This window comes from Molossus molossus, unplaced genomic scaffold (assembly GCF_014108415.1).
Source record: "Molossus molossus isolate mMolMol1 unplaced genomic scaffold, mMolMol1.p scaffold_m16_p_11, whole genome shotgun sequence".
In the NCBI taxonomy this organism is placed as follows: Eukaryota; Metazoa; Chordata; class Mammalia; order Chiroptera; family Molossidae; genus Molossus; species Molossus molossus.
In genome coordinates this window covers 67389008-67413716 of record NW_023425346.1, presented here as the reverse complement: position 1 = coordinate 67413716, position 24709 = coordinate 67389008, and the positions used below count along the sequence as shown (strand labels likewise).

At 37.4% G+C, this 24709-nt stretch overlaps 1 protein-coding gene across 1 annotated transcript; it reads left to right on the top strand.

Annotated features, from left to right (window-relative positions):
• DUSP19 (dual specificity phosphatase 19) lies at positions 1-21265 on the top strand. The gene is made up of 4 exons (XM_036254677.1): positions 1-390; positions 6943-6989; positions 14639-14791; positions 20834-21265. The coding sequence occupies exons 1-4, from the start codon at positions 165-167 to the stop codon at positions 21071-21073; spliced, it is 666 nt and encodes a 221-aa protein (XP_036110570.1). The 5' UTR covers positions 1-164; the 3' UTR covers positions 21074-21265.
• Positions 21266-24709: the final 3444 nt, after the last annotated feature.

Genomic DNA, 24709 nt, shown 5'->3' with positions numbered 1-24709 from the left:
AAGGGGCCGGAAGTCTCTGTCTGCCGGGTGTTGCTGCTTTTGTCTCTTGGAGGCAGTGCACCCCTGAGCTGCACTTGTTACCTGAGCACGAAGGGACAAGCAGTTCAGCCCTTTTCTGTGCTGGCTGGATTTGCTTGTATTTGTTCCTAGTCACTGCTCATGTAATGCACTCCCTTAACCAGGAAATTAAAGCATTCTCCCGGAATAATCTCAGGAAGCAATGCACCAGGGTGACAACGCTCACTGGAAAGAAAATTATAGAAACATGGAAAGATGCCAGAATTCATGTGGTGGAAGAAGTAGAGCCGAGCAGTGGGGGTGGTTGTGGTTATGTGCAGGATCTTAGCTTGGATCTGCAAGTTGGCGTTATTAAGCCATGGTTGCTCCTGGGTGAGTATATCGATTTGTCATTAAGTCCTCTGATCATATTACTTGATCATTATTTCCCTTAATATGTAATAGTTTGTGCTATCCAGCTCTCCTTCCGAAAAGTAAAAGTCTTTCCTTTTTTGGACATGGGACTTACATTAGCTAGCTAGAGATGTTTCTGCCCCCACAATATAGCCATTGGAAGTGTAGATTCTAGCAGCACATAGCACCTGGTATTTGAATTTTGGAAAAGCTTTCTTCCCGTTTTTCTAACTTCTCTGGAGTATAACACATTAATGTAATGTTGTCTTTAATTATAAAAGGATATCACTTTTAAAAATGAAATTTAAGAGAATGCTTTTATTAGGAAAAACTAAAAGTTTTAACTTAAAGTTATAGAAAAGTTAGTACTTGAAATAGTCAAGTGCTTGTTTGCCTGCTCTACTGTTACCAATCATAAGGAATGCATGCCTCCTGTGACCACATCTGTCCATGGTGGCTGTTTATAGAATGTTAAGGAAAAGGTGGACTTTATTTTATAGTTATGCGTCTGATAGTTTTATGACTTTTTGTATTATGGAAAAATATGGATTTTCTGTACAAAGATTAGTCTACAAAGAGCAAATGAAGCACAGTTATAAAAGTATAAACTTGTTAGCTTGTCAAGAATATGTATGGTACAGTAGTCTTAAAAAATAGTCAACAGCCCTGGCCGGGTGCTCAGTGGTTAGACCTTTGGCTTGCAGTCCAGAGAGACCCTGGTTCGGTTCCCACAAAGGGCACGTACCTGGGTTGCAATTTGTTCCCGGCCCTGGTTGGGTCGTGTGGGTGGCAACCACTGGATGTGTCCCTTTCACATTGATGTTTCTCCCCCTCTCTCTACCTCCTGTTCTATCTGAACAAAAAATGGAAAAAAGAAAAGTCCTTGGGTGAGGATAAAAAAAAAAAAAGTCAACAATGTTTACAAGTTGGTTTGAATTATTTTTCATTTATGAATAGGGAAATTAGGTCTTGGAAAGATTAATAATTTGTCAATATTTATGCAGCCAAGCCATTCTTGAGTGAAAGCACTGGACTGGGAGTCAGAAATAGCCAGTTGCACACAGCATCTCTTACAAAAACTCTGTGAAGTAGGGACCTTCAGCTCCATTTTGCAGGTGGGAACTGAATTTAATATTGGTTAAGTAACTCGCACAAGGTTAATACACCTAGTATATAACAGCTGGACATCAGGCTCAAGTCTGATTGACTCCTGCTCTCTGTGCATATATGGACGGTCTCAGGAAGTTCAGGCTTTCAGCCCTGCTGCGCCTCTAACTTAACTAGGTGATCTAGTATAAGTCAATTATCCTTTCTGGTCCTAAAAGCCATCTGTAAAGCTGAAGTAACAGTATCGCTTATCTCATAGGGTTGTTTTGAGGTTGTTGTAAAGGGGTTTTACAACAACTGTGTGTGTGTGAAAAAGATTTTGAGACAAATCAATTGCAGTATACATATGTATTGTTATTGTACTGTTATATGAATTGTTGCATGAGCTGTCTTTAAATTCACCAAGATCTCCAACTAGTTTCTGAAGCCCAGTGAAAAATTAAGTGGGCCATCTAACTAGTCTGGAAAGTTCACCCGGGAGTGCACACCATTTCTAGGAAAGGAAATATATCCAGGCACATTTTTCAGTGATTTGGCTTCCATTGTTGTAATAATGGTTTAAAATTATTGTAGAATTTTAAACTATGCTTATTATTACATTTTATCTAGACATATCCGAAGTGAGCTGATCAAGGCAATCTTCTCATATTGGCATTGGAACCCTTCCCAAGATCCTAGGAAAGTTCTGGAGGGGCTTCTGAAACTGGTCCTTATTTGGTTCCCTCTCTGGACCAGGAAATGGGATATTTTCATCAGGACAGCCTCTTTTCTTCTGAGAGGTAGATCGACCTGGTTCTGCCTAGTTACAACTGCCTTATTCCTGAGGGACCCTCGTATGGTTACATCTAAAGTTCTTCCACATGAATGATGCAGGGGTTGTTTCTGACCAGACTAGGTTTCTTTCTGGAGATGGGGGTTGTTTCTAGGTTGCTTCCCATAGCTTTTTTTATCTCTTCAAAGCAACACAACTCCAACCCAGCACTATATGCCCATTAACTTTTGTTTTTGGTGGAGAATGAAAAAAAAAAAAAATGGAGAGCTGAATATAATACATACATTTATATTTATGTAAAATATAATGTGTTTAAAATATAATTTAAAATATATTTTGTCTTTTAAAAATATAATCTGTCCTTTTCAGTTAGTTCATAAATTCAAACAAGCTTCTGCCTTTCAAAAATCTTACATAGGCCCTTGATCTTAGTGAGCATTTTTTCCTAGGCTTTGCAAATTATATCTTTACAACAAAAATCACTAGGACTTTTCTTAAGTCAAACTTCATTTGTAAAAGTAGAAAATTCTATTTTTCTTGGGTAGTTAAAAGATGCACTTATTGTTGTTATATCTGCTCTGTTAAGAAGTCCCAGCTGAACCTGGCCGGTGTGGCTCAGTGGATTGACTGCTGTCCCATGAACTGAGAGGTCCTGGTTTGATTCCTGGTCAGGGCACATGCCTGGGTTTCAGGCTCAATCTCCAGTAAGGGTTGTGCAGGAGGCAGCTGATCGATGTTTCTCTCTCACATCTATGCTTCTGTCTCTCGTTCCCTTCCTCTCTCTCTAAAAAATCAATAAAAACATATTAAAAAAAAAAAAAGTTACATTTTGAGATCTTCCCTTAAATTATAGGTGAAAAACTTGGGATCCTTTCTAAGATTGTAGAGGATGTTTAAGATCTAGGAAACCCAATATTCTTGGGGGGCAGATAATACATTAAATTTGAATAGCTATTTATTTTGTAAAATTCTTTCCTAAATATTGCATTGTATCCTATTAATTTATACTCCTATTTCTGTGTATTTATTAATGTTCACTCCTATCAGTTTTCTCAAATTACACATTTCTCTTTGGAATATCATTTATTTTTCTTTTCAGTAATGTAATAATGCCTTTTTGGTTTGTTTTTGTGATGGTGAAAAGTGATTTATAAATTAGGATATGCTACATCAGAATTTATGCAATATTTGGTATTTTCATTAAAAAAGATCTCTTAAAAAATAGAAACAGGGTTTTGGAGATCTTATGTAGCCTGTTTTTTATGATTCATATATTATGATTGCAAAATATTGAACTTCTGCCCTGGCTGGTTTGGCTCAGCAGTTAGAATGTTGACCCGAGAACCAATGAGTTGCCGGTTCGATTCTGGTCAAGGGTATGTACCTCAGTTGCAGTTTGGCTCTATCACATCAATGTTTCTCTCTGTCTCTCTCTCCTTCCCTCCCTCCCACTCTATCTGATGGTAAATAAACAGTATCCTCAGGTGAGGAATTAAAAAAAAAAACAAATTGAACTGGTTCCAAGTCTCAACTCCCCAATAATAGCATGCAATATATACATGGGTGGGCAAAAGTAGGTTTACACTTATGAGTATGTGAAAGTTTATTCTTGTACTGTTATTTATTTGTATTACAACTGTAAACCTACTTTTTCCCACCTTTGTATTGCTTCTAAATCAGTTATCTCATCTGTAATAGTTTCCTAATAAAACTTGGCCAAGATAATGAGTATTAGTAATTTGTGTCAATGTATAATATAACTATAAATTATTATTATTATTATAACTCTTTGTTTAGTTCTATTCCTATTCATCAACTTCATTTATTTTTTATTTTTTTATTTTTTTATCCTCATCCGAGGACATTTTTCCTTTTTTTTTTTTTTTTTTGTACAGACAGAGTGGGAGGGAGAGAGAGGAAGAGAGAGAGAGGGAAACATCGACATGAAAGGGACACATCGAGTGGCTGCCACCCTCACGACCAACCAGGGCCGGGGACAAACTGCAACCGAGGTACGTGCCCTTAGCGGGAACCGAACCCGGGTCTCTCTGGACCGCAGGTGGACGCTCTAACCGCTGAGCCAAACCGGCCAGGGCTCAACTTCATTTTTATTATTTTAAAAACTGTCATACAGTAGAATTGACTTAGTATTCACTTCTATGAATTTTAACACAAGTATAGATTCATGTAGTCATCATTAAAATCAAATTCTTAAAATTGATATTTGTTTTTAAATCTTGATTGAGATCGTTTATAAAAGTATACCATACTATTTTTTCAAAGCAAAGGTTTTAATAACACGTCATAATATATCATTTAGTGTTTATTTCTTTTTTAAAAAATATTTATTGATTTTTTTAGAGAGAAAGGAAGGGAGGGGGAGAGAGAGAGAGAGAAACATCTGATGTGAGAGAGAAACATTGATTGGCTTTCTCCTGCACTACCCCCCACTGGGGAGTGAGCATGAAACTTGGGCATGTGCCCTGACCCGGACGAAGCTCAATCCACTGAGCCACACTGACTGGATTAGTGTTTATTTCTTTTAATAAGTGTTTTACCAATGGAAGTTTAATACAAGACTGCAACACAAAGCAGCCATTTAAAATTGGGAAAAAAAACTGATGTTTATATCTAGAATTTAGAGAGAATTAACTTGAACTGAATACTACTAAGTATTAGATGAAACACATAAGACCATTACCTGAAGTTCATTTGTGTTGACTAAAATTTCCCCCCACACTATTACCACTCATAATTTTCTCATTGTTTGAAAAAACAGAGCATACAAGTAGCATTTTTTATTAGTTCACATTTAATTTTTTCTTTATTGTTGAAAATTTTACAGATGTCAGATGTCCCTTCTTTTTTTCCATTGATACCTTCCTCCCTCCTGCTCCCTTGTTCCCCCCACCCCCCTTCACCACACTGTCTGTGTCCATTGGTTGTGCATATATGCACATAAGTTCTTTGGTTTATCTCTTCCTACCCCACCACCCTCTTCCCTCTGAGATTTATCAGTCTGTTCCCTACTTCCGTGTCTCTGGATCTGTTTTGTTCATCAGCTTATTTTGTTCATTATATTCCATAAATGAGTGAGATCATATAATACTTGTCTTTCTCTGACTGGTTTATTTCCCTTAGTATAATACTTTCCAGGTACAAGTTGCATGTTTTTTGTTTTTGTTTTTTTGCCTCAAGAATACTACTCATTTTCTGGAAGTCACTTTCAAAATATGGCAGCCAACTCTGAAATAGACCTATTCCTGTTTATTTGTTTAAGGACTAGTCAAAGTAGAATTACTATTTCAAAGATGAATGTATGTTAAACCACCAAATTTCAATTAAATATTTGGTCCCATTTCACCCCTCTGGAGATGGTAAGGACTTCTGATAGAAAACTGAGAAATTTTTAAAAAATTATAGAGTGTTTTAAATGTATAGAAAATTCCAGATAATACTATAACAAACAATATGTATCCACCGTTCAGCTTTAACAAATGTTAATATTTTGATAGGCTAAATTTTAAGGAGAATAAAGTTGCATGTAAGCTCAGTGAGGAGCCTGTCAGCTTTTATTACCAAGAGAATATTGACCAACCACACACTTACTGGCCTGTCAGCTGCCTAAAATCATGTCATAGAAGCTGGCAGATTTTCCAGATAGGTAAAGTAAGAAAAACATTGTTTATGGAAATAAAACCTAATTCAGGAAAGTAAAGTACTTGAATAATAAATATCCTAGCTTTTCAATTGTATAATTCACTTTATTTTAACTAGTTATATACTTGTAAGAACGTGCTTATTAACTAGAGTCATTTTCCAAGTGTGGGAAATCTGGAAAGCAAACTTTGACAGGAAGAGACTATAAACGGGTACAGCCCTAGTGGTACGCAGAATGTGGGTGGACTTCTATAGACTAACAGTGTTTGCTTTAATCTACTAGGTGTTTCCAAATCAGCTGGTACTTAGTCTTTTTAAAGGTATTCATTTTTAAACTTCAAAACAAATAGTTATTTATTATAAAAACAAAACAAAACAAATGAGCATAAAAAAGAAAAAAATCACCTGTAGTCCCACTTTTAACATTTTGTTATGTATACTTCTGTCCATTTAAGCACACATATGTTTTTTTTGTTATTAAAGAAATGGATGATGGTATTGTGTAACCTGCTTTTATCATCTACTATACTGGGAATATTTTTCCATGCCCTAAATAAGCTTTGACATTTATCACTTATAATATCTCTATATATTTACTATACAGTTGGACCATCTTTTATTTAATGCAATCCCTATTATTGGGCTTTTTTTTAAAAAAAAACAAGATTAAAAACAACATATTATTGGGTTGTTTGTTTTACTTTTGTGGTATTACAAACAATACTATGATGAACATCCTCATAGCTGATCTTTGTAACATCCAGAACTTCTAGGACAAATTCTTAGAAGTGGGATATCACAGTCCAAGAGTATATACAAGATGAGTATTTTTATAATTACCACCAAGGTGTTTTTAAGAAAATTGAAATGAAGTCCTCCAAATTTGTATTTTTTAAAAATAAATGTATAACTAACAGAATTGTTGCAAAAATTGGATAAAAAGTCAAAATGATTATTTTCATGTTCAAGATGATATGATTTATTTCTTATAGGGTCACAAGATGCTGCTCATGATCTGGATATACTGAAAAAGCACAAGGTAAAAAAAATGTTTTGGTCTGGAACCATGTATAGAAAGTATCTTATTATTATTATTATTTTATTTTTTGGTACGTGCCCTTAGCAGGAACCGCACCTGGGACTCTCTGGTCCACAGGCCGACGCTCCAACCGCTGAGCCAAACCGGCCAGGACTTATTATTATTTTTTAAATTTGTTTTTATTGATTTTTTTTTTTTGACAGAGAGCTAAAAAAACATCAGTGTATGAGAGAAATATTGATCGGCTGCCTCCTGCATGCCCCCTACTAGGGATAGAGCCCACAACTAGAGCATGGGCCCTGAACAGGAATTGAACAGGGACCAATGCTCAATCCACTGAGCCACACTGGCCAGGCTAGAAGGTATTTTAAATGTTACATTTATTGGGAAAAAACTGTTTTGATCCATTTCAGCATTTAATTGGTAACATTTTTGGCTAACGTTTTAATAAAGTTGCAAAAATTATTACATCTAATTCAAATAAATGGATTATAATCCATCTTTCCAGTTTTATTTTCTCTCAGTCTTCCTTCATGTATCCTCATGAACCTGTTTTTGGAGACACATCTTGCCCCTCCTTATGTAGTTCCTCTGTTTGAGATAGGTCTTTCCCTCTTCTTGTCTAAGCTCTACCCAGGCCTTGAGTTCCAACTCAAATAACACTTCTTCCCCGATGCCATTTCCTCCCACCTTCCTCTATGCAACCTAATGTGATTTATTACTCATTTCAATACTTACTAAAAATTTTTTTCTAGTCATATACTATTTTGTCAAGTGCTATTTCAGACTCATGGAATTGCTGTGGTTTGAGAACGCAACAGGTTCTTGTTCACAGGATGCTATGATTTGAGGGGCAGGGAGGGGAGAAAGACAAGTAAGCAGCTATGGTGCAGGGCATTGTGTGCTTTGATGGAGAAGTGCAAGTTGCCATTGGAGTACATAGGAGACACTGCCTTTAACCCATATTTGTTTGGGTTGGGCCAGGTTGGGTTGGGGATAGGAGAGATGGAATTCTTCCTGGAGGGGGTGATGTTGAAGTTTTGGTCTGAAAGGTGATGGGGCGGGAGCAGACAGTGTGAGGACCCATAGGTAAGAGAAAGGTTGATGTTTTTCAGGGATAGAAAAGAAGTTCAGTAACCCTGAAATAGAGAATGTGAGAAAGAAGGGTACCAAGAGACAAGGCCAGAGGTAAGCATGAGTCAGATCACAAAACTCCACGTAAGCCACAGTAAATTGTTTGGATTTGGTCCAAAAGACAGCGGAAAGCCACTGAAAGGTTTTACCCAGGGATCAAATTTTCTTTTTAGAAAGACTATTAATTAGAGGCAGTGTGGAAAATAGATCGGAGGGTTCATCCAGATAGAGATGGGAGACTAGTTATAAGGCTGTTGCACTAATCCAGCAACAACAAAAAAGATGATGGTGGCTTAGATTAGGATTCAGTGGGTGTAAGGAGAAACTGGTGGATTTGAGGATTTTTTTCTTTTTTTTGGTACATGCCCCTAGCGGGAACCGAACCTGGGACTCTCTGGTCCGCAGTCTGACACTGCAACCACTGAGCCAAACTGGCCAGGGTGATTTGAGGATTTTTTAAAAAGAGGGTGTGATCCTCACAATTTAACCATTAATTACCTACAGGTCAGGGTTGGGGGAGGGCAAGGTTGAGGGAAGAGGAGTCATAGCTGATATCCAGCTTTCTTGGGTAACTGAAGAGGGTTGGTGCCATTCCACAGATAGGGAGGGGCAGGTTTTAGAGGAAAAACAACGAGCTGAGTTTTAAACATTTTTTATTTCAGATGTTGGGAATAATCTAGGTTAAGTTATTCAGTAGACAGTGTTGATATATGGTGTCTGAAGTTCAGGTGAGATGTAAAAATATAGATTTAGGAGCCTTCAGCATATACGCAGTGATTAGAATCATTGGAGTAGATTAAATCACCTGGGGAAAGGTATAAAGTGAACAGAGAAACAGGCCTATGACAGAACCCTGAGTAATCCCAAACCATAAGGAATGGTCAAAGGAAGAAGAATTTGTCGTCAGAAAGGTGGAATTAAGAGGTTGTAAAAAAGTCAAAAAAGTATGATATCATGGGAGCCAAAGAAGGTGAGTGTTTTAAGTAGGAGTCAGCAGAATCAAATGCTGCCAGAAGTTTAAGTACACTTAACATTAAATTATGGCCATTGGATTTTGCAACAAAGAAGTTGTTAGTGATTTTGGTGGGAACAGTTTCTTTTGAATTGGACACTAAAGCCAGATTTCAGATGATTGAGAAATGAAAGAAATGATGACAGAAAATGAAAGCAGGAAAGGAGAGTAGAAACAGTCAAAGGAGAGAGTTGAGAGAGTTTTGAGTGAGCTTTCACACTGATGGTAGAAGAAGGAATTAAAAATAGAGCAAGAATTGTGGCCAGAGGGATGTGCCAAGAAAGCAGTAGGCAGTTTGACCCCAAACAGAGTTCCAGAATGAACCTATGTGATGGCTTCCCTTTTTACTAAAGTAGTCTAAGATGATCTGCTGGAGGAAGGAAGAGGTAGTAGGGTTGAAAGTTATTAGGAGAGTGGAAAAGGTTGGAAGAAGCTGATATAGAGAATGAGTGAGAGAGCCTACTAGGGAAATATAGTTGCTAAGCATTGCTGAGGGTCAAGAAAGGTAGACTCTCATAAATATTGTGATCTGCAATATTGTACTACTTTTCTCCAGCAATGCTTAGCATTCTGGTATATAGTCAGTTTTTACCAGATGGGTGCAGGGGAGGTAGACCATGGACTATAAGGTAAAGAGAAGAGGAAGTAAAGGCAAGAGGGGGCTGATGGATAAGAAGAAATGGAAATCTCAAGGAGCTGATGTTTCTTGTGAGTTCTAGTAGAAGTAACTGAATGAAAGAACTGGAAAGATAAGAGCGAAATGTTTATAGTATATTTATTATATCAGACCTGGAGCACTTTTGGGTGTTGGCCTTGAAGGAATATGATTGAAGTGGAATGATGAGGAAAATCATTGGAGATAAGGCTGTCAGGAGACTGTTAAACCCTAGTGGAAATTTATGTCACACAGGATAATGGTAGGACTTGGAGTAGGATTCAGCCAACTGAGAGTCAGGTGCTCCAAAAATATAGTCAGTCTGTGTGAACCTCAAAGAGCAAGGATTTTTACTGGAGGGTGGAGCAGAAGTGATTTGAGAGTCAGGGAGTAGCCAAAAGAATGCAACCCTGCCTCTTACCCATAAGGTAAATGAGTCTAGGCCCTTTTCTAGGTTCAGGATGTACAGAAATGAACAGGAGTAAGATCCTTGCTCTTTAAATATGATACTTCGGGATGAGAATACATTCTCTGAAAGAACTCAAATGAGGCAATGCGAAGAATTGGGGGGGCGGCAACCTGAGTCAGGGTAGGCCTTTCTGGGGGTATTACTTTTCATCTGAGACCTTATGACAGAGGTGGCCATGCTCAGGTCAGAGCAAGAGGACTTTAGGCTGAGAGAATAGCAAATGTGAAGGCTTTCAGGGTAGGGCTGGGAGGGTCAAGTTCAGTAATCTATTCCTTCTGGTACCATAACACTTTGTTCTATAGCTCTTCACACCTCTGCTTTGTATTATTATCTTCTTTAACATGTTTTTCTTTCCTCTATTATTCAGCAGACTTCTAGAGGATAGAGACCTGTCCTACTTAATCTTTGTTGCCCACAGTTCTGAGAAAAAGTTTTGATTGACCTGAGGTTAAAAATTTTGTGATAAACACTTGCAATTAATTTCCCCAAAGAAATAGCTACTAACCAATTCATTAACTAATTTGATATGTTTAGTTGTCAACTTACTTGTGCTTAAACTGGACTCCCCTTGTTATAATAGTTCCTGCCTGACAATAAGAAATAGTTTCTCGCCTGGCCGGTGTGGCTCACTGGTCACCGGTTCAATTCTGGGTCAGGGCACATGCCCAGGTTGTGGGCCTGATCTCCATGGGGGCGTGCAGGAGGCGGCCAATCGATATTCTCTCTCATTGATGTTTCTCTCTCTCCCTCTCCCTTCCTCTCTCCGTCTAATACCAATAAAGAAAGAAAATTTTTTTAAATGAAAGAATTTCTCAGTAAAAATGAAAAATAGAAAAACTGATATATTTGTTCATTGGCAAGTATTGTTATGATTTATCCCCTCTTATGATACACTAGTTCAAAATCCGTTTCATCCTGGTGATGTGAACCAGGTAGCTGTTTAAAAGATCCTTCTGTCTTTGTGCACATGACCTGCTGAATGCCTGGAAGAAGCAGAGCAGCTGAATAGAGGCTTTCTCGGAAAATGTAAGGATGCTGCAAAACAGAAGTATTCACTTAAATACACGGCACATTTCAGGGGGAGGTCCTAGCATTTAAGTCAAGTGCTGTCACTAGGAGAAATTCTCTTGTGGAGGAGCACTTCAAAAATTTCTGTAAGAGTTTATATTAATGTTTAGATATGGTAATAAGGGTTGCTATATTAATAAGGTGCCTGGTGTGTGCCGGATGAAGTCCTAGGGAGGATAGAAAACTGAGTGTAACATAAAATGTTCCAATTTATTTATTGCAGAATTGTTTATAATAGCATATTACTGAAAACAAACCATGTGTCCATCAATAGGGAATTGGTTACATGAACAACAGTATATCCACATCATAGAATATTATATAGCTATAAAAGGAATACAGAAAAGGTCTCTGAAGGCTGATATGAAAAGATCTCCAGGATGTATTTAAATGGGGAGGGGAACCCTAAGGTGCTGTCTTTGTATAAGAAAGGGATTAAATAAAATATTTGCATAAAGGTACTCTAAAAGAATGTACAAGAAACCAACAAAGGTGGGTGTCACTAGTGTGGCAGATAATGGAGTGCGTAGGGACAGTGTGAGAGCAAGAATTCTTAATGTTTCTTTTTCTAATGTTTTTATTTTTGAACCAGTTCAAAAACTAAAATTGTATTAAAGTGAGAAATAACACCTAAATATGAGGATTGAGATAAACTGTATGCCTAGCACATAATAAGTACTCAATAAAGAGGCTGTTCTTATCCTATTATGAAGGGAACCTCAAAGGGAGCCATGGTCAGGACCTCTGTAACTGCATTTTGGAAGCACGCTTGATTACTAGAAGGGTTTTAGGCTGGGTCCCTATCACCACCGCCACTTGTGACTCAGTATGTTGTTTTTTTTTTTTTTTTTTATCCTCACCCGAGGACACCTTTGCATCTATCTTCAGATAGAGTGGGAGAGAGTCAGGGAGGAAGTGAGGGAGAAAGAGAAGCATCGATGTGAGAGAGAGAGACACATTGACTGGTTGTCACCCACACAACACACAGCTCCAACCGGGGCCGGGGACCAACTGCAACCGAGGTATGTGCCCTTAGTGGGAACCGAACCCAGGACTCTCTGGTCCACGGGCCAATGCTCTAACTGCTGAGCCAAACCAGCTAGAGCAGTATGTTTTTTAATCAAGACCATTAAAGCAGTATGCATATAAATTGCCGGCATTGGGTAGTTTAATAATCTACAATATTTGTAGTGCACTTTTACCTTTCAACTGGTTTTCCCAAGATTTTCGTTTGGTCTTCTCCATAATCCTCTGATGTATAGAGAAGATGTACAGATAAATGTAGTATATATGTACATATATATTTTATATGTGTATTCTGGAAGTGGTCAGACCTCATTCCTGGTCTTTTGGGAATATAGAATATAGTTATAAAGACAAAGCAAACACATCGATATTATAAAACATTGGAAGATATTATGTAGTTAAGGGCAGAACCCTATAATACTGGCCAGAAGGACCCCGGGAGTGAGCAAGTGGCTTGACATAGATGAGACTTCACTGGGAAAGCAGAAGGATATTTGAGACTTTATCTTCTAAAAATGTCCTTCCTTCTTTCTAGCTTCTCCCATCTCCCCTCTATTTGAGAGTCTGTGTGGAGTAGACATTTGAGGTCCTTTCTGTTGTTTTTCTTCCACAAGGCTGTTCAGTCTGTAAAGGACCTATCGTTCTGTCTTTATAAGGCCCAGCTCCCTGAGTGTCTTACTGCTCTGTTCTTTTGGTTGTGTACCACAGACACCCAAGCAAGGAAAGAGGATGTGTGTGATGATTTAGGGGGATCTCTGGAACCCACAGGCAGAGTGTGGTGGTGCCAGGGAATAGAAGGCCATTCTAGATAGCTCCTCTGTCCACTGGCCTCATGGGCCTTCTCTGTACATCTACTCTGTTCTTCTTCTTTGCAGTTAGGGATCTTTCAGCTTCTCTGAGCACTTGGCTGTCTTAAAGCTCTTAAATTTGTGGATCATTCTAGCTATCTTTTACACCTATTTTAAAGAATTTTCTAAAGATAATCTGATCAGCCTAGCTCAAGTCAGGTGTCCACTCGAGTCCAGTCAGCTGTGCTGGATGGAAGTGCAGGGCACTACAGAGCCACACTTGTGAGGGTAGTGGGGGCAGGAGAGGCAGGGCTGGACAAATACTATGATATGTGTGAAATACACGAAAATACGGAGAGCAGGCCAAAACCTAAGATGCAAAAAGAAGCTAGAAAAACCAAAAACTAAGACGCACACTAAGAAAGAATAAATATTCTGAGAAGCATGTTTGATAAGAAACAATGACTCATTTTTCTTGTTTGGCCTTTGGATTCCCCTAAAGGACTTTCCGTGGCTCTTTCCATATGCTTGGTGGGCTCTAGGACAGGGCCTTGAAGCATACATGGTGCAGGAGGTTGCTCATGTGTACCATTTGAAAGAAAATCTTTCATGACCATCCCATTTTTCACCCACGCTAATTCGTCAGGACCTCTGGGCTTGAGGCCCAGTGGCATTGATGTTTTTAAAAGCTCACTAGGTGATTCTAATGTGCAGATACACAGGAGAACCATGTACTTACAAAGAGGAAATACTTACTGAAAGGGAAGTTTGTGCTGCTGATACACTTCCCTTAATTAAGTTTTTTTATATGGAGATTCATTGACTTATTCAACAAATATCTTAAGTACTTTCTGTGCCAAGGTCACTTCTCATTCACAAGGCTGACTTATAAACATGAGTAAGCTAAACATGCTCCATAGTTTGTGGAGTGTCTAATACAGTGAAGGAGACAAACAATGTCTGAGTTGTCAGAGCTATAATAGGACAAGTAGAGGGTGCTATGGAAGTATATACAAACAGCACCTCAGTGAGGGATGAGGCAGTCAGATCAGGCTTTCTTGAGGAAGTATTATTCAAACATGTTAATAACTAGAAGCCCAGCTGTCCAAGTGTTGACTTGGATCCAGTACCAAGATCAAAGTATTATACCATCAGTTGGTCTTCTAAAGTCAGAGAACCAAAGGACAACTTCTTGTTAGCATTTTTATACAGTCTCAGGAAAGTAGTAGCCACTTAGTTCTGAGAGTGCCCTAACATTCTATTGTTAAAAATGCACAGATTCACAGTCCCTACCAAGGCCACAAAAATAAATGCATACTAATCTTCATACATACATTAACAGGACTAGAGTAACCTCTCTCCTATACTCCACTTGATTATCTTGCAAATTGGTCAGTTATTCAAATTGTTACAGATCTCAACATCACAGCCTCTTTTTAATTAACCTAATTCATGAGAATTTTTTTTTTTAAATCATCTTTTTTTTTTCTCTTTTAGGTGACTCATATTCTCAATGTTGCATATGGAGTTGAAAATGCTTTCCTCAGTGACTTTATATATAAGAGCATTTCTATACTGGATTTGCCTGAAACCAACATCCTGTCATATTTTCCAGAATGTTTTGAATTCATTGAACAAGCAAAAATGAAGGTAAGTTTTGTTTTGATCTCTGGTTCTTCAAAAGCAGAAATTTAAAAATATGGGTCCATTATCTGATCTTTATTCTTTTTGTCATGAATATGTAGAGTACCATTATGAAATTTTCCCTCCAACAATATTTTGTTAATTCCTACAACTGTTTAGTTTTCCAATTACTCTGTTCTCAATGAGATATTTATTTTTAAAATTAATTTCTTCTCTTTCTATGCCTGTGTATAAATGTACTTAGATTTCCTTTGATAGTTTATAACCACCTGCCCACTGACCAATTTGCAAGATAATCAAGTGGACTATAGGATAGAGGTTGCTCTAGTCCTGTTAATGTACTTATGAAGATTAGTATGCATTTATTTTTTGTGGCCTCAGTAGGGATTGTGAATCTGTGTATTTTTAGCAGTAGAATGTTAGGGTGCTCTCTGAACTAAATGGCTATTGCTTTACTGAGATTGTATAAAAATGCTGATAAGATGCTGTCCGTTGGTTCTCTGACTTTAGAAGACCAACTGATGGTATAATACTTTGATCTTGGTACCGGATCCAATTTAACACACTGACAGCGGGCTTCTAAGTATACCTTATAATACTAGTAATTATACCTTGAAATGATGTCACTTTTAATCAGCATGTGATTCTTACAAAATTTATGTGAGATGAGTAGATGCGAATGTAGAATTCCTTACAAGGAAAAGTTAACTCCCCAAGAACACCTAACATTAGAACAGTTTAATTGAATTGTCTAATCTCACTTCTGCCTTTTCTGCTTCCTTTCTTCTTCTTTCTCCCTTTCTTTCATTTAGTGATATTTATTGAGTGCTGTATGTGCCCAGCATTGTGCTAACTGCCTTCTCTAGGTTACCTGGAAAATATAAAACTATTTAACCTTACCATTCAACTTTATTTCATGGCAGATATTTGGATGAAAGAAAAGTAAGAAGCTTTCTAATTCAAATCCCAATATTGTCCATACTGTTCTGTGAAAAATGTAATAGGCTCTAGATTGTAACATTCCAGGATAGCAGTAATTAGTGTTAAAAATAAAAATGATAATGTCTTTGTATTGGCTGTAGAATATGTAGAATATACCTTAAGATGGTAAAGTATAGACATCATCCATATTCATATTAATGTTAGAAGTTATGTACATGTTGCAAATCCAAAGTAGAAAGGGTAATAGTTTGGTAAAATGGTCCTTTGCTTGGGTTTCCTGAAAAAACAGAACCTGAGACAAGGATTAAGAGTGGATGCTTCATTTGAGAGGTGCAATCCCTAGGCATTGGAGTGAAAAGGAAGGGAATTGATGCAGGAAAGGATGAAAGGCAACATAAGATGATGTGTTTTCCCTGCTGAGTTCAACTTCACAATGAACTGACAGTGATGTAGCTGGGTGCTCAGCAGGTACACCTGCTCTACCACCCCAAACATCTTTGGGCAGGGAGTACAAAGAAACCTCAATACAGAATTTGGGAGGGAGGTAAGAGAGACTTTATCTGCCTGGCTTTCTGTCAGCCCCTGTTTCCCATTGGTCAGAGTTCACCCATGGGGAAATAACTAACCCCACAATTCCAGAGTACACCATTTGACTCCTCAGCAGCCACCTTGAAGCCAAACCCAGTGCCCTGTGGTATGACTTTCCATTCAAGTTTAGAAGCAGCAAGAAAATCCAGAACTCAGGGTACCCCTTTTCTACACAGAAACTGCCACTGGGAAAGAGCCTTTTTAGCCAAGCAAAACTCAATAGGCCTAAAAGGATCAGTTGGCCACAGAGGTGATGACTGAGGTAGAGCAAGTTTAGGGTCCATAAGCTGGAACCAAGAGAATCTGAGGAGGTGCATACAATGTTTCTGCTGCCAGTTCTATTAGAATTCCACAATACGTTCTGATTTCTCAAGTCTTATGTTTTATACTGGGATCCTAACCTCAGTCAATATTTCCTTGACCTGAAAACTCTTTATTGTTTAGATTAATACATATTTATATTTTAGCAATAGAATTCTTGAATTGTCTTCATTCATTTTTTTCTAGATGAGACCTCTTTATGACTTTGTCTATTGTATATGCAAGTGTCATGAAATCTGATTACCCGGTAAATTGCATGTTTCAAAACCACCTTTTTAGGCCCTGGTTTGAGGCTTTTAGCTGCCAAATGGAGTGTTTTCCATTTCCCCATATCTTTCCTTATTGCTTTCTTTACTTATAAAACCCTGTTTCTCTGTCCTTCCTCTGTCTCCACCTCATGCATTTTTTATCAGGTTTATGCCTAAAGGGACAGAAATACACATGAAAAGGAAATAGTAAGTTTACCTTTATAGCCTCAAGAGTTCTCTTTGGAAAATTTATTTGCCCCCCTTCCTTTTGTTTATGTGTGAAAGGTTTTGTTAGTATGAAAATATGTATTTGATAATCCATGTTTACTTCATTATGTATTTGATGTGATTTTAAAAACGTAAGTAAGCCCTGGCCAGTTTGGCTCAGCGGTTGGAGCATCGGCCTATGGTCCAGAGAGACCCCGGTTCGGTTCCTCCTAAGGGCATGTACCTCAGTTGCAGTTTGTCCCCGGCCCTGGTTGGGTCATGCAGGTGGCAGCCACTCGATGTGTCCCTTTCACATCGATGCTTCTCTCTCTCTCTCCCTCCCACTCTTTCTGAACAAAAAATGAAAAAATGTCCTCGGGTGAAGATTAAAAAAAACCCAAAAAACCATAAGTAATCCATATCATTGTAGAAACATTGGAAAATCACCTTACTCCCCAAATTTAGACATAATGATATATGATATATTTTTCTATATATCATGAGACTCATTTATAAAAAACCTGAACTTGGCTTAGTTAATCTGTTAATAAATATTCATTACTTATTCTGAGAAGTTACGAGGGATATATATTGTTGTCTTCAAGGAGTTTGCAATCTAGTTGACAAGCTATTAATAACAACATGAGAACAAAGAAAGCTTGATAACATGGAATTACTATAACCTAATTACTGCCCATAGCAAAATGGTGATTTGAATTTTTAAGAGATTGCTTTCTTTTCAGAAACACAGAACAAAATTAATTTATTCACTTAGCAAACATTTATGGAATATCTAGTATGTGCCAAAAACTCTACTAAGTTCTAGACATACAGAGATGGCTGAGCTGGCGCCCTGCCCTCATCTCACTCAGAGAGGCAGCTTCTTAGAGCAGGTACCAGAGTTAGCTAGACAAGAAGAGGAACAAAGGCTTCTAGGCAGAGAATAACAGCAAGTGCAAAAGGAAAAAAAATTGATTTGTGAATTATTTAATTGTCACTATTTTGAATTCTGTACAGGGGATATAAAGCCAATAATTTTCTGAAAATACTTTCAAGGACTGTGTGATACCCAAGAAATAATAAAAGGTAAATAGGTAAATGCTATGGAAATCACCAAAGAGGCAGCTGTTAAATAAAGAATGTAGGGGAGAAAAAAATACTAACATTATTAAACCTTAGCTAAAACTGGATGAATAGTATATAATACTGAAAGTAAAGCTAGGTTCATTTTCAAAGGCATAGGTATGGGTCATAAAATAAAGATGACTAGTATAATCAGAAATATTAAAAATGACCCTGAAGGGTATCTCTCATTAAGCTTTATGAATTTAAGTTTCTTTGAAATCTTTCATTTGTTTTGAGTTTTAAAAAGTTCATTGAGCCCTGGTTAGTGTGGCTCAGTTGGTTGAGTACTGTCCCATGCACCAAGGGGTCGCCAGTTTGATTCTCATTCAGGGCACAGCCCAGGTTGTGGGCTTGATCCCCAATGTGGGGCATGCAGGAAGCAGCTGATAAATGTTTCTCTTACATTGATGTTTCTCTCTCTCTCTCTTTCTCTCTCTCTCCCCCTCTCCTTTCCTCTCTCTAAAATAAACAAAAACATTTTTTTAAAAGTTCACTAATAGCCCTGGCCAGTTTGGCTCAGCGGTTAGAGCGTCCGCCTGCGGTCCAGAGAGACCCCGGTTCGGTTCCCGCTAAGGGCATGTACCTCGGTTGCAGTTTGTCCCCGGCCCTGGTTGGTCGTGCGGGTGGCAGCTGCTCGATGTGTCCCTTTCACATCGATGTTTCCCTCTCTCTCTCTCTTCCTTTCTCTCCCTCCCACTCTATCTGTACAAAAAATGGAAAAATGTCCTCGGGTGAGGATAAAAAAAAAAATAATAATAAAATAAAAGTTCACTAATAGTTTCATCAGTTATTATACTTTGATTTTAAAATGTCTTCAGTCTCGCCCTGGCCGGTTTGGCTCAGCGGTTGGAGCGTTGGCCTGCTGTCAAGAGAGACCCGTGTTTGGTTCCCACTAAGGGCACGTACCTCAGTTGCAGTTGTCCCGGCCCTGGTTGGATCGTGCGGGTGGCAGCCACTCGATGTGTCCCTTTCATGTCAATGTCTCTCTCTCTCTCTCTCTCTCTCTCTTCCTCTCTCTCCCTCCCACTCTGTCTGAACAAAAAATGGAAAAATGTCCTTGGGTGAGGATAAAAAAAAAATGTCTTCAGTCTCACCCTGGCGGGTTTGGCTCAGCAGTTAGAGCATCAGCCCATGGTCCAAAGGGTTGTGGGTTTGATCCCTGGCCCCAGACAAGGTCATGCAGAAGGCAACCAATTGATGTGTCTCTCTCAAATTGATGTTTTTCTCTCTCTCTCTTCCCCTCCCTCCCTTCCACTCTATCTAAAAAAATTAATGGAAAAATGTCCTTGGGTGAGGAATAATAACAACAAAAATGTCTTTGGTCTCATACAAATGAACTATTGTACAAAATGAGAAAAGTTTTGTATACGTATAATGAATATTTGTGTTTTGCTTTTCTTGTACAGAAAGTTAATATCTGGAAATGACATATTGAAATTGTCTTTTTGATATGAGGATTTTCAAGATATTAACCAATTTCTTTTTGTGGATCATTTGGCTTTCTTGAAATGAGATGTACTTGCAAATCTGTTACAACAGATCTAGGAAAGGAATTTTGTAACAGATTTATGAATCTGAGAAAACTGCCTTGCAAAAGTAAAATAAGCCAATGAGCTATAAACATAGTATTGCTAATATATACTTTGGGTAGAGAGTTTTTAGTTCTACGTTTCAATCTTTTATCAAAAGAAGAATCAAGAAATGAAGTAACTAAAATGTATAGTTCTGTAGTGTGTTCTCACAATTTACTGCATTTCATTTAGATCATTAACTTTTTAAAAGCCTGAAATAAGCCAACCTGTATCAATGTTGTTCCATCAGATCTATCACATTCATTATTAATGCAATATTACCCCCATCAGCACTGGTCTTACACTGTGTCTCTTTTCACTTGTAAAGTATCATTTTCAAGTTATCTGAAACGTTATTCATTTATTGACCTTATGTTGGTGTCTAATTACCTTTTCCACTTCGTATTGTCCTGAGCTATTTGTGTCATCATTTTACTACCTCATAAATTGAACTATTTTATTCCATCACCCTTTATCCCCCATGCCCTCCTCCACCTTCACCCCACCCCAACCCTGACAATCACCAGACTGTTGTTCAATTTCCCTCCAGAATGTATCTAAGAGTAGACTTTTTTTTTATTTTGCTAATCATTTTATACTGAGATTTCCAAACTAATGACACTAGCTTTATGAGAATACTGTACATGGAATGTCTCAGGCTTTCTGTTTAGTTTATGATTATGGTTTCCTTCATGTTTCCACATATATTTTCTGTAATTTTTCTCTTATTTATAGATATGTGGCTAACTTGTTAGGCTCTTATGTATACTTTACTGGATTACTTCAGTTTAACAAAGGATACTGTTTCAGAATTCCAAATACATCACCAAAGCACTTCAATCCTAGGAGGTAGAAAGAGGAGGTGTTGGTTAGTTGATTTATTGGGTTTTCCATTCTTTCCTTACAATGAATTGCATTTTGATAAATGAATAAATTTATAGAATGACTATTTTTATTTTATAATTTTCAATAGTGCAAGAATGTACGATTGATTTAATAACCTTTCTTAAATGACTAATGAGTAGTGTTGTTTGATTTTATTGCAGGATGGAGTGGTTCTTGTTCATTGTAATGCAGGGGTTTCCAGGGCAGCTGCAATTGTGATAGGCTTCCTGATGAATTCTGAAGAAATCTCATTTACCAGTGCTTTTACTTTGGTGAAAAATGCAAGGCCTTCCATATGTCCAAATGCTGGCTTCATGGAGCAGCTTCGTACATATCAAGAGGGCAAAGAAAGCAATAAGTGTGACAAAATACAGGAATTAGAAGGGGGCAACAGTTCATGAGTTACATTCTAGCAGATGATGGACAACTAGTTTCTGAGTTGGCCTCCATAACCACTTTTCCCCTATTTGGGAGAGTAAACTAATAAAAACTTCCTTTTCTCTTGTTTTTCTTTGAATGAAAATGGAGGTCAATTGATTGTTCTGAGCTACTGTGTAAATAATTTTTTAAATTATATTGTTTTCTTTGGTATTATAATGTGTGATTAAATGCTTCTTTGATTTGCTAAGGGGGAATAACTATTACCAATAATTGATTTTTGTACAAGAAAAAAATATTTAAATTTAAAATCTATGTTAGAATGTGGAAAGTTTAAATCAGTTGATTAAGACTTTTCTATTCCAGCAACTGTATCCATGAAGGAAAAAATGCTGCTTGACTTACTATTTCAGAAGGAGATAAATTTCTTTGTAAATAATTTAAGATTAAAAACCAATACCTTTAACCTTCCCAAAGAGGTAACTGTAATGTGAAGGATTACGCAATATTTACATAGTGGTTACAATATTCACAAAATTTTAATGTCCTTTTGTACCCGCTTTTCATTTGGATTTTTAAAATTTAATTATATTCCCTGCACTTATTTTTAAGTTTTGTGTAGATTTTCTCTCTTACATTATTGTGAGCTAATGTTTCTTTAATTAGGTGACCTAGTCTCTTACATTGTGTGTTTTTCATCCTGGGTCCTTAGCATTCTGTTTTTGGGTCCCATGGCATAATTTTTTAAATCTTGGATCTGTGGAAAATATTTTATATTGAAGAATTATTTTTTAGATGTCATTTGTTCAATGATCTGTTTTCTAGTTAAATATTCTATTAGAGAACATATTTTAAGGAAACAAGGTTATGGTTTTGTAAGAAAATTTAAATACATTGTTAGAAAGCCTAAAATTATTTACAATTTTACCTCTGGCCAGAGGTTTTGAATAGTTTCTTTTTAAAAAATTAAGTCTCCATATTGGCAAAGTTGACCTCCACATTATGAATTTACTTAAAGATATTCTTTGTTTATTCAAAATAAAATGTATTTAAAATTAATATAATAATTAAATACGATTTATTTAATACCTTTCATGATTTAGGAAATATCGTAGCCATTTAGATTTTGGTAAGAAAGTCAATTCTTCTTCAATACATATTGTAGAGAGCTAGTATATTCCTATACATAATTTGGAAAGTGCACATTGAGCACATGTGTGCATTTGAGAAAGCAGGATTTCCTGTGCTGTCAGGAGCAAATTATGTCTCGAGATTGCTTATAGCTTGACAAGATGCTATCACATGCAAAACTATGAACTTTACTTCTGTTATGAAGCAGTATAAACCTACATTACAGCAGTAATCAACCTACAGTGAGTTGTCTGAAGCCGACTAAGGCAGACAGAAGCCTCTCAACTATGAGACTGATGTATAATGCTGTCTCTGTAGTCAGTATTGCTGAGGGTTTGCAAGGTGAACCTTTTCCATTCACATGAAAACATTTCTTTAAATATATTTTCTTTTGCTAGGTGCTGTTTACTTTTCAACCATTAAATGTTGTGACATGAAGCCTTGACTAGAACTTGTTCATAATGGATAGTATATTACTTATGTCTGTATTTTTATGCTTAGCTCTTGCCCATAGTGATCTGGCTATGGTGCAAGCTCATATCTTCTGTATCATTTACAGAAGTGCTTTGGCATCTATTTTATTTTATCTTAAATGATAGTAGTTTGCTGTATTTAAAATAGATCAAAAAATGTAATTCAGTCTTTTAAATCAGGGGTACTACAATATATAGTATGTTTCCCATGGATATAAGTCACTGTCATACCTGGTTATTTATAAAAAGAATGTTAACGTTATAATTCTTTATCTTATGTATTATACATTAAAAATGCATACCAAATATAGATCTGTTTTGAGGGAGGAAAAAAATTATTTCAGGAGTTTGTTTTTTTTTTTATCCTCACCCGAGGACACTTTTCCACCTTTTGCTCAGGTAGAGTGGGAGGGAGAGAGAGGAACAGAGAGAGAGAGAGAAACATCGATATGAAAGGAACACATCGAGTGGCTGCCACCCGCACAACCGACCAGGGCCGGGGACAAACTGCAACCGAGGTACATGCCCTTAGCGGGAACCGAACCCGGGTCTCTCAGGATCGCAGGCTGACGCTCTAACCGCTGAGCCAAACCAGCCAGGGCTATTTCAGGAGTTTTTACTTCTAATTAAAAATATATATTTAATCCTCATCCAAGGATATTTTTCCATTTATCCTCAGATAGAGTGGGAGGGGGAGAGAGAAACATTGATGTGAGAGGACACATCAACTGGTTGCCTCCCACATGACCCAGACCAGGGCTGGGGACAAACCACAAATGAGGCATGTGCCCTTGGCCGTAATCGAACCCATGACTCATTGGTCCTCGGGCCAATGCTCCACCGCTGAGTCAAACTGGCCAGGGCTTTACTTCTATTTTTAAAATAGATTTTTTTCTACTATTTTTTAAGGGAAGTAGGAAATTAATATATGTTGTTGTTTTTTAATCCTCACCCGAGGACATTTTTCCATTTTTGCTCAGAGAGAGTGGGAGGGAGAGAGAAGGAGAGCGGGAAAGGGAGAGAGAGAGGGAGAAACATTGACGGGACACATGGAGTGGCTGTTTCCCGCACGACCCCAACCAGGGTGGGGGACGAACCACAACCGAGGTATGTGCCCTTGACTGGAATCAAACCCGGGACTCGTTGGTCCACTGGCGGACACTCTAATCACTGAGCAAAACTGGCCATGGCAATATATCATTTGTTTTTAAACATTGAAAATAAATATAGAGCCTTCCTAGCAACCTGAGAAAGATGAGTGGAAAAAGGTACTGGGATATATGATAAAAGTCTAATTATTTAAGGTTAATATTTTTTAAAATATGTTTTTATTGATTTTTTAGAGAGAGAGAGAAACATCGATCGGCTGCCTCTTGCATTCCCTCTACTGGGAATCGAGCCCACAAGTTGGACATGTGCCCTGACCAGGAATAGAACTAGGACCTCTCAGTCCATGGGATCACGCTCAATCCACTGAGCTACACTGGCCAGGCAAGGTTAATATTTTTTAAATGTTTTTCTAACGTTCTGCTTTAATGTAGGTTTGTGATGACATACAGTTTGATTTGAAAACCAAGAAATATTTAAATTTTTGAAAACCAAAGAATAGTTTTCTTGGATTCTTTTGGACAAAATTTAGACCACTATATCAACTTAGAGATTTCATAGGAAATAGAGTGTATAGTATTTAAAAATCATTATTGCAGTTTTACTCTTGCATCACTTCTTTCCTATTGAACCTTGACTGAAATGTATAAATATGTATTGTGTAACCCAGGGAACATATTTCCATTCTGATTGATGATTTCAGTGGAGATAGGGAAACCTCCTGAACTTGTCATATGATTATTATTAGTAACTCAAGTGGTTCAAATGTATATAGCAAGTCCCCCTCAAATATAATTTCTCCAAAAATTCTTGAATGTAGCAAATAAAAGTCAGAGTATTGTCCTTATAATCTTACCCAGTGAGTTAACTCAATGAATTGATACCTTTATAAGCAAAGCCACAATATATTTTAAAATAACAGAAATGTAGTACAATGAGTTATTTAGT

Bases quoted from the DNA above. Each gene is read 5' to 3' on its own strand.
- DUSP19 (XM_036254677.1), top strand. From the start codon at position 165: ATGCACTCCCTTAACCAGGAAATTAAAGCATTCTCCCGGAATAATCTC. The intron at 391-6,942 runs GTGAGTATATCG...TATTTCTTATAG, and splicing joins TAAGCCATGGTTGCTCCTGG to GGTCACAAGATGCTGCTCAT. The intron at 14,792-20,833 runs GTAAGTTTTGTT...ATTTTATTGCAG, and splicing joins TTGAACAAGCAAAAATGAAG to GATGGAGTGGTTCTTGTTCA.